At 34.6% G+C, this 15,429-nt stretch overlaps 1 protein-coding gene across 4 annotated transcripts in view; it reads left to right on the forward strand.

Moving 5' to 3' along the window:
• The window catches only part of BAZ2B (bromodomain adjacent to zinc finger domain 2B), a 385,701-nt gene that overhangs the window by 304,743 nt on the left and 65,529 nt on the right, over positions 1-15,429 (forward strand). For all 4 annotated transcript variants that reach the window (XM_058441739.1, XM_058441732.1, XM_058441742.1 and 1 more), the window contains 5 exons: positions 7,491-7,631; positions 10,225-10,479; positions 11,456-11,670; positions 13,143-13,217; positions 14,020-14,263. In XM_058441739.1, coding sequence (XP_058297722.1) covers positions 7,491-7,631; positions 10,225-10,479; positions 11,456-11,670; positions 13,143-13,217; positions 14,020-14,263 — 930 coding nt within the window. The remainder of the gene's footprint in view (positions 1-7,490; positions 7,632-10,224; positions 10,480-11,455; positions 11,671-13,142; positions 13,218-14,019; positions 14,264-15,429) is intronic.

Here is a 15,429-nt window from a genome sequence, read left to right on the forward strand (position 1 = left end):
TTTAAGTTAATTTTTATAGTATATAAATATAAAATTAAAATGTAAAAATAATAGGCCCTATTAAAAAAAATTACCTGAAATACTCAGTCAATATTGGCCCATAAAGCAGTGTCATATTTGTTCTTTACATCTGTCATGTATAAATGGCTTGTATTATTAATCTTATTTATGCTTTTATCCTTCCTGTACCCTGAGGTAAACCTGTGTCTCTTAAATTATATTTTTGCCTTTTAAATTTAAGTACAGGTTGCTGTCAAATGAAATGTATTCTTCTAATTATGCCCAGAACAAACATCTGAGAGACCCGGTAGAATTGTCAAATGCAAAAACCATAAGTCTCTGTGCAACATGATCTCTTCAAAATGGCCTGTTTTACAATCTATAAGTTGTAAACTTCACACTAATGGGTCATTATACTACATTTATTGTTTGGATTTTTAACTTAAATAAGTCTAAGATAGAATAAATTTATTCATACATTTGTTATTGTGCTATTGACTTGTGGAAATCCTTTGATTTATGTTCTAGAGTCCCTAAAATAATCTTTTCATGTAAGTAAAAAATTGATTTTTAAATTTTCACCCTATATGAAACCAGACTGTTTAGGATAATCTAAATTTAATGCATTTGCTATTAACAGATGTTTCAACTTTGAAATGAAATTTTAACTGACTTCTTAACTAAGATATTAGTAAGATTTTGATACAAAAAGATCCCATTATATAATATTTCTTCTAAGAATACATAATTAGGATGATAAAAAAGATATTTTGTTATAAATGACTTATAATCCAAGAGCCCATATTTATTTCAAGAATTTCTGTATCTGGAAAACTGGGTGGGGATAGAGGGAAAAAGGAAATAAAATTAGGATAATGTATGCTGCTTTGCTTGTAATTATTATTATTTTTTTATTTTTTTGAGACAGAGTCTCACTCTGTCACCCAGGCTGGAGTGCAGTGGCACAATCTCGGCTCACTGCAACCTCTGCCTCCCAGGTTCAAGCCATTCCCCTGTCTCAGCCTCCCAAGTAGCTGGGATTACAGGTGCCCGCAACCACGCCCAGCTAATTTTTGTATTTTTAGTAGAGACAGGATTTCACCATGTTGGCCGGGCTGGTCTCAAACTCCTGACCTCAGGTGATCCACCCACCTCAGCCTCCCAAAATGCTGGGATTACAGGTGTGAGCCACCGAACCCAGCGATTGTAATTATTTATAGTTAATCTAAAATCTAGAGCTACATTTTGTAGTCATTGGTAGACAGTCCAAGTTATTGTCCTGTGGTTTCACCAATATTAACATAAAATATGTTTTAACTTTCTTTTCATGTTAGGATAGGTTTAATATGTCTTATCTCTGGCAAATCAGAGGTCTGTTATGAACTGACCTTGGAAAATCACAAAATTCCATTGTAAAATCCTATTATTTGGCAGAGCAACAAAATATAATATTATAGAAACTAGATATAGGTTCATAATATGGCAGCTTACTTTGTCAAGAATAGGCTAAGGTAAAAAGTAGGTAAATAGATTGCTCTTCTGAGCATTATACTAAGTCTAGGAGCAAGGGTACTATACAAATTTACATGCCTTCGTTTTGGGCCTAAAGTAGCACTGCCACTTTAAACTTTAGCTTTTGGCAAAAATTATTGGATAATAAATCTGTTTAATTTTTATAGGAGGAGTATCTATTTGCAAGCATATCAAATCACAATACATGCTGTATGGCTAAGAAATTAATAATGAAGTAGATGTTAGAAATATACTTTAGATAATTTTTAAATTTCTGAATGTAATCTAAATATTCTTAATAAATGTATTTAATTCCACTTTTGGATTAAAGGTTTGTAAATACTCTTAACTGAAAATGGAAGATAGCAATTATGTTTGCCCACAGAGTAAAATATTAAAAGTGAAGGAGAAATTGTCTATTGAATTCGTTTAATAACCAGTTCAAAATGTTACCTTAATTTTAGTTTGTGTCATTTGAAGAATTAATCATTCAGCAAATTTATAAATGCTCAAATAATTTTTATATGCCATGGCATACCAAATGTATCTATTACAGTCATATCACTACTGTAGTCAGAAGTAAGAACAATACTTAGACTATGGAGACCAGTGGGAGAGGAAAGTTGGACTGATACAGGCTCAAGAGTCAAAGAGAAAGATAAAATCATTGAAAACTTTCTCCAGGTGTCCAAGGTGGGAATTGAATAGGTCCATGAAGAAACAGGTGAATAAGTTAGTTCCTCTGCCCTCTAGAAGAGGCTTATACTTGAGTGAGAGAGATCAACTTTAAACAAATAATTGCTACACAGTGCAACAAATGCTATAATAAGTTATATGGAAGCTCAAAAACAGGAAGTACTACCATGTCTAAAGTAGTTGTGGGAATGATTAAAAAAAAAAACAGGCTTTATACAGACTTCTTGTGAAGGAGGAGGAACTAGACATTCTAGGCAGTAGGTATGGCATATACAGAGGTACAGTACTGTGACTAAACAAGACCTGGGGGTGGGGTACAAAGAGAGTATTAGCCATTTTAACCTCGTGTACGTGCCCGTCTTGGCTTTGTTGTTGCTTCATCATCATTAATCATCCAAGCAGTAACTTCAAAGGGGCTACGCTGTCTTCTCCACACAGGTGTGTCGTACAGTGTGGCTGGAACATGAGAAATCCACTGTGAATTGTGAGATGTGAGACTAGCACTTGTGTGGGGCTAGATTGTGACTGGCTTTATTTGCCATTATAAATATTAGTTGGTGGTTATCAGCTTATCAGCTTAGCAACTTCAGCAAAGTCTCAGGATACAAAATCAATGTACAAAAATCACAAGCATTCTTATACACCAATAACAGACAAACAGAGAGCCAAATCATGAATGAACTACCATTCACAATTGCTTCAAAGAGAATAAAATACCTAGGAATCCAACTTACAAAGGACGTGAAGGACCTCTTCAAAGAGAACTACAAACCACTGCTCAATGAAATAAAAGAGGATACAAACAAATGGAAGAACATTCCATGCTCAGGGTTGGAATAATCATTATCGTGAAAGTGGCCATACTGCCCAAGGTAATTTCTAGATTCAATGCCATCCCCATCAAGCTACCAATGACTTTCTTCACAGAATTGGAAAAAACTACTTTGAAGTTCATATGGAACCAAAAAAGAGCCCGCATCGCCAAGTCAATGCTAACCCAAAAGAACAAAGCTGGAGGCATCACACTACCTGACTTCAAACTATACTACAAGGCTACAGTAACCAAAGCAGCATGGTACTGGTACCAAAACAGAGATACAGATCAATGGAACAGAACAGAGCCCTCAGAAATAACGCCGCATATCTACAACTATCTGATCTTTGACAAACCTGACAAAAACAAGAAATGGGGAAAGGATTCCCTATTTAATAAATGGTGCTGGGAAAACTGGCTAGCCATATGTAGAAAGCTGCAACTGGATCCCTTCCTTACACCTTATACAAAAATTAATTCAAGATGGATGAAAGACTTAAATGTTAGACCTAAAACCATAAAAACCCTAGAAGAAAACCTAGGCATTACCATTCAGGACATAGGCATGGGCAAGGACTTCATGACTAAAACACGAATAGTAATGGCAGCAAAAGCCAAAATTGACAAATGGGATCTAATTAAACTAAAGAGCTTCTGCACAGCAAAAGAAACTATCATCAGAGTGAACAGGCAACCTACAAAATGGGAGAAAATTTTCGCAACCTACTCATCTGACAAAGGGCTAATATCCAGAATCTACAATGAACTCAAACAAATTTACAAGAAAAAAACAAACAACCCCATCAAAAAGTGGGCAAAAGCTGGGCGCAGTGGCTCACACTTGTAATCCCAGCACTTTGGGAGGCTGAGGCGGGTGGATCATGAGGTCAGGAGATCAAGACCATGGTGAAACCCCGTCTCTACTAAAAATACAAAAAATTAGCCGGGCGTGGTGGCGGGCGCCTGTAGTCCCAGCTACGCGGAGAGGCTGAGGCAGGAGAATGGCGTGAACCCGGGAGGCAGAGCTTGCAGTGAGACGAGATTGCGCCACAGCACTCCAGCCTGGGCAACAGAGCGAGACTCCGTCTCAAAAAAAAAAAAAAAAGTGGGCAAAGGACATGAACAAACACTTCTCAAAAGAAGACATTTATGCAGCCAAAAAACACATGAAAAAATGCTCATCATCACTGGCCATCAGAGAAATGCAAATCAAAACCACAATGAGATACCATCTCACACCAGTTAGAATGGCGATCATTAAAAAGTCAGGAAACAACAGGTGCTGGAGAGAATGTGGAGAAATAGAAACACTTTTACACTGTTGGTGGGACTGTAAACTAGTTCAACCATTGTGGAAGTCAGTGTGGCAATTCCTCAGGGATCTAGAACTAGAAATACCATTTGACCCAGCCATCTCATTACTGGGTATATACGCAAAGGACTATAAATCATGCTGCTGTAAAGACACATGCACACGTATGTTTATTGCAGCACTATTCACAATAGCAAAGACTTGGAACCAACCCAAATGTCCAACAACGATAGACTGGATTAAGAAAATGTGGCACATATACACCATAGAATACTATGCAGGCATAAGAAATGATGAGTTCATGTCCTTTGTAGGGACATGGATGAAACTGGAAATCATCATTCTCAGTAAACTGTCGCAAGGACAAAAACCAAACACTGCATGTTCTCACTCATAGGTGGGAATTGAACAATGAGAACACATGGACATAGGAAGGGGAACATCACACTCCGGGGACTGTTGTGGGGTGGGGGAAGGGGAGAGGGATAGCATTAGGAGATACACCTAATGCTAAATGACGAGTTAATGGGTGCAGCACACCAACATGGCACATGTATACATATGTAACAAACCTGCACATTGTGCACATGTACCCTAAAACTTAAAGCACAATAAAAAAAATAAAAAAAATAAAATAAATATTAGTTGGTGGTTGAGGGGACCTTGGAAGCTCTGGCTCTTTGAGAGTTAACTTGTACCATAACCACAGAATTTATATTGTATACAAATCATGCTGAATTGAGAGACTCCACATTTCCATTAAAGTATGCCTAATAGTAGATAGTAATAAATGCTTGTCTTTAACTGATAAAGGTCACACCAATTTCTATAATTTTTTGGAAATCTCCATTTTATCATAAATATCGATGTGACTTTTACATTCTATTCCATATTTTACTTTTTCAAGTGGAAAAAAGTATTGCATTTCACCAGCTAAAATTGATACTCCCAAGAATATAATCCATATTTATCTTATGGCATTCAGTGCACTCTAGCTTGTTGCCCGTGTGTCTATTGAGTATGTATGTACCTCCAGGATTGCTACCAGTGGGAAGTTGGTACAGTGAAAAGAGCATCAGTGTCACATAGGTTTTCTCTCTTTTTAAAAAGTAATAGCAACCATTTTTAACAACTTTAGTAACTAATAGTCTCAATTATTATGTTTATAATTGCTGTTATGGACATCATTAAGAGATATGGATTAGCTCTATGTAAAGCCATGTGTCACTTAATGATGACAATACATTCTGAGAAGTGTGTCATTAATCAATTACATTGTTGTGCAGATATCATAGTGACGTGCCCAAACCTTAGATGGTATAGACTGCTGCACATCTGGACTATATGGCATAGACACTGTAGTACATGCAATTGTTTATTGACAAACATCACGTGGCATATGAGTGCAGCAGAAAATTTTACACTATCTACTTTCAAATCAGTAAGAGATATTTAATATGCTTTTTTCTATTAGCGATGCTAATTCATTACTCTGGTGAGGAACCAAAAACTTAAATATTCTCTTCTTTGGAAAGTTCTTAGAGCAACAGTTCATGTGTTTAAGAATCGAAATTTCAGTTCTAGGGGAAAAAAAGTTATTCTACCAGTGACTCTGCTGCCCTTTTGTAAGGGCTAGTAATAATAGTACTTCAGGCTATTAACTAATAATTTGATTTGAAAATCAAACCCTCAGAAACTGCTTTTTGGCTTATAATTGGTAAAATTAATTATAGAACTTTGCTGCTGTCAACAACCTCATAAGCTTCCTTATAGTTTGTCCTCCCAGAGTGTCTGCATGAATCAGTAACCCAGAAATTCAGAGGCAGTATAAAAATGAACAGTAACTTGTGCATGTCATATAAAAAGGCCCTTAGTATCTGGCCTCTGGCTATCATAATATTCAGCAACTATTCAACTTGCAGCCTACACTCCAGTCTTGAAACTGCTAGCAATTTTTCAAACATACTGTACTTTCTCTACTCTCTGGTCCCATGTTCTTCCCCACTCCGCTCTTTCTCCCTCCTGGCCATTCCCTCCAGCAGCAGTCAGGGTACTTACTTACCAGTGATAATCGAAATGGAGATGATTAGAATATGGGCAAAAATAGTAATATAGTACAGAAAGCAATGACTGCTGTGTTAAAATCAGAGTTAAGAGCTATGAAACATAGTAGAAATTGGTGGTGTTTAATTAGGATTTAAATATGCAAGATGGGCAAAATGAACGTCTTGATTGGAGTGAACCAGTATAAGCAGCTGAGGAAATAAATGTTCATCAGGAATAGAAAATTCTAAACCTATACAGAAAAATATATGAGAGGTAAGATTAGAAAAGACGAGTCTGGAATTCAAAAGTAAGAACTTAGACCTTATTTTGATAGAAAATCGAAACACTTTTAATCAAGGAAGATATATAATCAACCTTACAAAAGTAAACCAATTAGCAATGTGTGGCACGTGTGCGGTAGTAGGTTAGAACTGACTGATGATTCTACTGTTATTTCTCCTCTAAATAAATGAGAGCTATATTTGAGATATGATGAAAAAGTAATGATAATGGTATTATAATAGAAAATCACTTGCTCCAACAAAAAGTCATTCCCTACAACAGAGAGACAAGTCAGTCATTTCCATGTTGTTGCCATTACCAAAACATTTTTAATGCTTTTGACATTGCCTTCAGAACTGATTTTACATTCTCTTAAGTGTTGTTTATGGTGGTGAATAATATTTTTCTTTCCTCACAGGTGCTGTCTTAAGACTAGCTAATTCACTTTGAAAGAACTACTTTTGCAAATTCAAACATGTTACTTCCACTTTCCTGCTGTAAATCATTTGCTTGCTGGAACCACACTAAAATTTGTGCTCATAATTTTATTTAATAAGATATGTAGTTGCCCATGTGCATTTTATGTACCTGCTTTTATTAATAAGTATTCTTATAACTTGGCAAATGATTGAACAAATTTTGAATAACAAAATAGTCTAGGTCTAATCTAATATTGATATTAAATATATACAGTCATAAGATTATTTTGAAAATTAGAGAGTAAGATTAATGAAAAGCAAAATAATTCATTGTTGCTACATAATTCTAAGTTTATTCCAACATATATAATGATTAAGAAGAATATGTGTACATGATTTTCTTTTTAAGGAAAAGGAACGGTTGAAGCAAGAAAAACGTGATGAGAAAAGATTAAATAAAGAGCGTAAACTAGAGCAGCGAAGATTAGAATTAGAAATGGCAAAGGAACTAAAGAAGCCTAATGAAGACATGTGCTTAGCAGACCAAAAGGTAATTTATACGTCATGTACACCATTTCATTCATAAGTTTAATTTTTCCAGTTTTCTTACCTGATTTCTTTGCCAGAGCTGCTATTGTGAAAGCCTTTCATTTTTAACTATAGCAGTGAATTTCCAACTCTAGGTCAATTTGCCTTTTCTAGATAGCTAGAAGTAAACCTCTCTGGAGCTCTTGTGCTGGTAATGGCAGTTGTTTTGTTTGGTTGGCTGGTTGGTTGGTTGGTTGGTTGGTTGGTTGGTTGGTTGTTTTCAGACAGGGTCTTACTCTGTCATTTAGGCTGGTGGGAGGGCAGTGGCAGAATTATAGCTCACTGAAGCCTCAACTTCTCGTTCGCAGGCTCAAGTGGTCCTGTCACTTCAGTCTTCTGAGTTGCTGGGACCACAGGCGCTTGCCACCATGCCTGGCTAGTTTTTTGGGTTTTTGTTATTTTAATATTTTGTAGCGACAGACTCTTATGTTGTCCAGGCTGGTCTTGAACTCCTGGGCTCAAGTGATACAACCACCTCAGCCTCCCAAAGTGTTGCAGGCACAGAAAAATCTTAACTCCTCCCCACATCCCTGTAGATATTTAAATAAATTAGGATTTATAATCTATGACCTCCTTCAGTGCTTTAGGTGGCAAACCTTTATTGAACATGTTTACTACATGCTAGGACTATGCTAAGCACTTATTTGAATTTTCTCATTTAATCTTCAATACAATCCTGTGTAGTTAGTATTTCTTCCCATTTACACATAAGAAAACTGAGACACAAAGAGGTTAAGGAACTTGCCCAAGATTACACAACTAATAAATGGCAATTTGGATTCAAACTCCAGTTTGTTAAACTCCAGAGCTTATACTGTTTATCATCTTGCAAGCCAAGAAACTGTGTCCAACCAGAGCACCTCATATGTGTTTTGTCTTCCATAGTGCTTCACAGACATGTAATGTTGCTGAAATACGTAAAAGTATAAATTTAGAAAGATTGCTGTAATCTTGGCAACCAGCATAATTTCATGTACTTTTGTGTAAAAATCAATGATGTTTTGACTATAGTTAAGAAGATGGTACTTCTAGAAAAATATCAATAATGCAGTTCATCTCTATATTATACTTAATTAGTAGGATATGTATTTACTTATATGCAATATTCAAATGATGTGCAAATAATGATTATCTCTTGATTTATGTAAGCTCTTTTCTAAAGTGCTTAAAGAAAACTTTTAGTACTCTAGAATGGATTGAACTATATTAATATTCTGTTTATTTACTTAGCATAAATGCTTCTAAATAAAAACGAGAGTATACTTACTAGTTTTAGTCATTTGGATGCTCAAATTTTCCTAAGCAGAGAATGGGTATATAAATTAGTTAACACATTTAATAAGCTCATAGTGATCAAGCTTTTTAAATCCTAAGTGAGCTTCATTTTCTTGTATCTTTTATTTTCATTTAAATTCATATGTACTATATCAAATATGTAAGTCCATTTTAAGCCATATTTTTATTAGCTCAGCTTTGTTATATAAATTTTTAGAATTACATAGAAATGTATATGTTTCATGTGGTTCAAGGAAAAGGGAGAATGAGAATTAACTGGTTTTCAAGAAGAATATAAAATATTTGTATGAGATGAGCTATTATCTATAGTTTTGTGTTTCCACACAGTATTAACAGAAAAAGTCTTCAATTGGTTACCTCAATAAATGCAGGGTGGAGAAATATTTTTGAACAAGGACCAATTCAGATAAATAGAAATATTTATGTCACTTTTTAAAAATTTAAAGTACTTTTTTAGGCTCTCATTAACAGGCAAAATGTTTTTAATTTAGATTACCTATTTATTGAAATTTTAAAATGCTGATGACAACTGGTACTGCAATTAAGTCATTAAAATGTTAATATGTGAGCATATTTGAGAAATAGCAACAGAGATAGCTAATTTTAATACTGAAGCTAATACTTGCCTAAATACAGGGAAACCTAAAGACCCTTGGTTGCATTATAACTGGGTTTATGTACAGAGTCATGGATTCTAGTTATGTGGACCTAGTTATTTACCTGCATTCATTAGCCATAGATGGTACCACTTTCTCCAACCATAGAGCCCACAGATGCATGCTGTTCGTTTCTAATCTACAAAAAAAAGTATGATTTTTAAATGTCATCATCATTAGAAGAAATTGGTGCACATGCCCCTATAAGTATGTCCATGGTAAAGTACTTTTGAAATGTTTATATTTTATTTAATTTTTGCTCCAGTTATATAATCCATGTTTTGTTAATATGGATGTCAGTTGATTGAATATGCAAGTTGATTAAAATTAATGTCTCTTTTGCAAAGATCTAAGTTCATAATTGAGTTCAACCAAAATTTATTAATGGTTGCTTACTTGTATGATGATGCTTCAAGACACTATGCTTAGTTCCATGGGGGTTACAGAAATGCCCCCAGAGAATTTAGCATCCCAAAGGAAGCTACTGGTACAATACAAGAAGGAAAAAATGGTAGCAGCTTATTTTACTTTAGAAGGTACGAAATCATGGCTTTTAAAAAATTAAGCTATTTTTATTTTATTTATATTTCATTTTATTTTCAGCCTTTGCCAGAGTTGCCTCGTATTCCAGGACTTGTTCTCTCTGGAAGTACATTTTCAGACTGTCTCATGGTGGTGCAGTTCTTACGAAACTTTGGTAAAGTTTTGGGCTTTGATGTGAATATTGATGTTCCAAACCTGAGTGTTCTTCAAGAGGGATTGCTAAATATAGGGGACAGCATGGGTGAAGTACAAGACTTGCTTGTGAGGCTCCTCTCAGCTGCTGTATGTGATCCAGGTCTAATAACAGGATACAAGGTAAAAAAAAACAAAATATCAAATGTTTTAAATTTGTACTGTCAGTGCATTGGTAGATAGCTTTAGCATATTAGCAGAAGATTATGTAGATGGATCTAATTTTTCCACATAATGTCTCACAAAGTTAACTGTAGATTTGTGTCAGGTTACACTTCATACAAAGAAAACCTGGTTATAAGGCTTAAGGAATGTAGACCATTCTCAAGTTATTCTTTTTTCCTCTAGCTGTAGGCAAAGACCAAGGTGATTTAAGGAAATCCTTAAGCAATATTCATCAACAACAGAATTCATAATTCATAAGGCAACTAGAACTTGTATGTGCCTTCTGATATTATACCTTGTTGTCTCTCAATCACTGTGAATAACTGAAGCTAATCAAGGCACCTACAGACCAGCACGTTAAGACCCTGTACTGCTCAGTGGATCCTCAATAAGTTCACATTTATCTTAATTCCAAATACAGTATACATTCCAGGGAGCTTTGCTCTAGATAATATTGTGGAGAGAGAACCTCCCAGATGCACCTGTTTTTCTTCTATCTCCCTCAGTGTTTCCCTATTTATTTTCCCCAGCCAGTAAAACCTATGACACTTTAAAGGTAGAAAACACAATACTGTTTTTTAACCACTCTGTCATTCCTGATAAAATGTCCAGGTAAAACTTGAGGAAAGGTTGGTGTCGCTTTTATAGTCATGGAAGGCTTCATAGGTAATTTAAAACTTCTACTACCCATGAATTTGCATACTCTTCTCCCTGCCTGACTTGGAACCAAGGATTTGAAGTGGGGAAAGAAAGATACAAATACTTGAATACTTGTCTGTCTTCTATTGACTATTTTTGTGTCTCTTTCATTTAAAAAAAAGTGAATAATAATCTTGTCAGTAATATCTAAATCAAATAATAGGATTTTTAATCTTATTGTTTTTATGGTATAAATGGTTGTGAGTAATACTGATAAAAATGCCAAATTTTATAGGCCAAAACAGCTCTTGGAGAACATTTGCTGAACGTTGGTGTGAATCGAGACAATGTTTCCGAGATTTTACAGATATTTATGGAAGCCCACTGCGGACAAACTGAGCTTACTGAAAGTCTGAAGACCAAAGCTTTTCAGGCTCACACTCCAGCACAGAAAGCTTCAGTCCTGGCTTTCCTGATCAATGAACTGGCATGCAGCAAGAGTGTGGTCAGGTGAGCATATGCCCAGGCTTTTCCATGATTTTTTTTCCATTTTGAATTTTTCTAATCACAAAGTAATACAAATTGATTAAAGAAAATTGGAAAGTTACAGACTAGCACAAAGAAGAAAATTAAAATTGTACTTATCTCAATATTTAGAGATGGCCACTAATAATATCTTCATGTATTTCTTTGTAGTGTATTGAAAAAAAATTTGGATCGTACTGTGTGTCTGTAATACGTGGTCTTTGTCACCTGTTTTGTTTAATCATTTTGTTAATTTTTATACATAACTTTTTTTATATTTTTAGTTGCTATGGTACCAGAATGTGGTACCACCACAAGAATACGGAATTTTTTTTTCCTTCACATCTCTTAAGGACAGATGACTACCTGATTTTGCTTAGTAGCTATTCATAGAATTACGTAGCCACTTTTTATTTTGTTGTACGCTAATAGAACCATAGAGTATTCGTTTATCAATGTATTAATTTATACTTTTTTAAAGCATTTGATCCTATTTAAAAGTCAGAGTTCTCACTCTAGTACTTGTTACTAGTAAAATACTAATACCAACATGTACTCTAGTATTCAGGATTTCTGAACAAATTCATGTTCATCTTCTCCTTGTTATTCATTATTTTACAGATTTTTAACAACTTTTAGTTTTTTACCTTTCTAGAAAAAGGATCAATATTCAGAGTCATGCATTTCTACCAAATATTCAGAGTCATGCATTTCTACCAGTGTGGAAATTTTAAGTTTTCTTTACCTATCTTAGCTATGATATTGTATTAATGTAATTTTTTGTTTGTTTCTGCTATTCACTGACAGTCATCCTAAAAAATATAATAATATTCATATCTTACAATTTTATGAAAGAATAATTTCATTTAAGCATGAGCATGATAACAAATAGTAATGCTGAGTGGCACTTATTCAAAACACATACACCCAAATTCAATGTAAATGGTACACTATGGTTTTTACCTTAGAAGGGAAAAAGCACCCCTATTTGACTTTACCAGATATCATAATATTCTTAGTTTCTGTTTGGTTGTTTATATATATACACTTAGTATATATGCATGTGTATGTATGTGCACTTACGTAAATATCCATGTGTGTTCTGGTATCCTGCTTTGATTTTGGAAATTATCACATCTTAAATACATGCAACAAAACTCGGAATGTTGTCTTTCTAAGGCAATTGGTGCATAGTTTCTTTCTTGGTTTAAGATAGAAACCACAGTGAATTTTCTAATACTAATGTTGTATCCATTGGAGAAGTTATCACTTTTCAACGTACGTGTATACATATATAAACACATACATATATGAACGTGTATATGCATGAGGTCAGTTGTATCATTTTTACTTACTCAAAAATGCATTAATTTATGTATCAAATTTATTGGATATCAAATTAATGCATTGCGTAAATTGATTAATTTATACTTTTTAATAAATTCTTGCATTGGCAGTGAAATCGACAAGAACATTGATTATATGTCAAACTTGAGGAGAGATAAATGGGTGGTAGAAGGTAAACTCCGCAAGTAAGTCCTGTTTCATTAAAGTTAATGTACTGTTTTCCTTTTATACAAATTCCCAGTAAAGCATATGAATTGCAAAGATAGAATTTAAACTTTTATTGTCTAAAGAAAAGATAATGCTCAATTTAGATGGGATATAAAATTAATAAAACTCGGGCAGAATTTGCAGTGGACAAAAGATACAATGAGATTCATTGAGCTTATATTCTTCATACTTAGAAGAAAGTCATTTTCTCTTTTTTCTTTTAAACAGGTCAAGCAATTACATTTTCTAAGATTGTGGTTGCTATTAAGTTGCTTTTATCACAAATAGAATGTTTGGAACTGTAACTTTTTTTCTTAATTGCTTTCTAATTAAAATTTGCTTTTACGGAATCTAGCTAAACTTATTCAACATTAAAACTTAATTATCTTCCTGCCAGAAAATATCAGGCAGAAATTACTCCTATGTTAAGTGGTTAGTTTCTTTGTAGTAATTTGAATTGAAATTTATTCAGTCAGTTAGTATGGGATCAGAAATTATTACTCAGCCGTTGTTAGAATTCTTCTTTTCAACTTTCATCGTTTTTTTTAATGAGTCTAATTCCAAAGAGATATCCAGAATAACTCTTGAAAGTGAATGCATCCTGTAATTTATGGAAACATTTCTTAAGTTTCCTAATTCTAATTTTTTTTAACATTGGTATATTGCTTAACACAAAAGAAATGCCATAAGGTATTTTTGCATACAACTCATGTTTTGCTCTTTTAAAAGTATATTGAGAAGTCTTTTGTTCCATGTCATCACTTTTCATAATATTTAAAGGCTCAGAATCATTCATGCTAAGAAAACAGGCAAAAGAGACACTTCAGGTGGCATTGATCTTGGAGAAGAGCAACATCCCTTGGGCACACCCACTCCAGGACGCAAGCGAAGAAGGAAGGGAGGAGACAGTGATTATGACGATGATGATGACGATGACAGTGATGACCAAGGGGATGAAGATGATGAGGATGAAGAAGATAAAGAAGACAAAAAAGGAAAAAAGACTGATATCTGTGAAGATGAGGTAATGAAATTTAGGTTGATTTTAAGACAACTAGAACTGCATAACATATTTTTAAAAACAGAATTTGGAGTCAGATGGATTTGGATTTGAATTCAGTTTTGACATTTACTTGCCTCAGTTTCCTCATCTGAAAACAAATATTACAATCTGTATCCCATAAAAATTTTTGTGATGGTTATGTAAATATCTCGTAGAATGTCTATACATAAGAGACACTAAGACTGAATAAAAGAAGTTTTTTTAATATAATTACTTGAGAATTCTCCAAAGAGATATGCAGATTTTTAATTTCAGGTGTTTTGTTTCATTCTATTAACATACTGTGTTACATTTGTACAGCGCTTCATGCCTTTAAAAGTGTTGTCAGGTTTAGTGAAAATAACGTATTCCTCAAACACCAATTACTATTTCTCTAGTTCTAGGTATTTTTAATCAAAGACGAATAAGGCACTGAAAGTCCCATCTCAGTTTACAGTCTCACTGAGAAGGATTTGCAAAAAGAAAACATAATGTGTTAACTGCTTTGAGAGGGGTATTGACAATGTGCTAGGCAGATACAACTTAAGAGCATTTAGACTTTCTGAGTAATAAACTCCCACAAAGAGTTTCTGGACCCATCAGCTCAGGCTATAAGCTGAGCTGAACGTTAACCTGGGTAAAGGTCTAGGGAAGAGTGTTCCAGGCAGAGAGAAATGCATGACCAAGGGCACAGAAGCAGGAAACCACAATGTGCTTTAAGGGGATTGCAAGTGCTTCAGTGTTACTAGAGTCTCATACGCAACAATGATGAACTAGGATCTTTTGCTTTTTTAGTGGCAGGAAGCCACTGAAGGGTTATAATCAGAGAATGGCATGGTCAGCATTAATTTTTAAGTTACTCACTCTGGCAGCTATGAGAAAGACACAAAAGGTGGGGCAAAATCAGAAGTGCAGAGATCAGTCAGGAGATACTGCAATGGTTTAGGTGAATTGGGGTAGAAACTAGAGCAGTGGTAGTTGGGATGAGGGAGGAGATGATTTAATAAATATTTAGGAGGAAGAATGGGCAGGACTTGAAGATGGAAGGTAGACCATGTAGGTTGATAGAGTGGTAGGATTGATTTCCAGCAATCTGGTTTGGAAGACTTCGTGCTATTGTTGCCATTAACTAAAATAGGGAAATCAGG

The sequence above is a fragment of the Hylobates moloch genome, unplaced genomic scaffold, assembly GCF_009828535.3.
Source record: "Hylobates moloch isolate HMO894 unplaced genomic scaffold, HMol_V3 SCAFFOLD_1, whole genome shotgun sequence".
NCBI classification, from domain to species: domain Eukaryota; kingdom Metazoa; phylum Chordata; class Mammalia; order Primates; family Hylobatidae; genus Hylobates; species Hylobates moloch.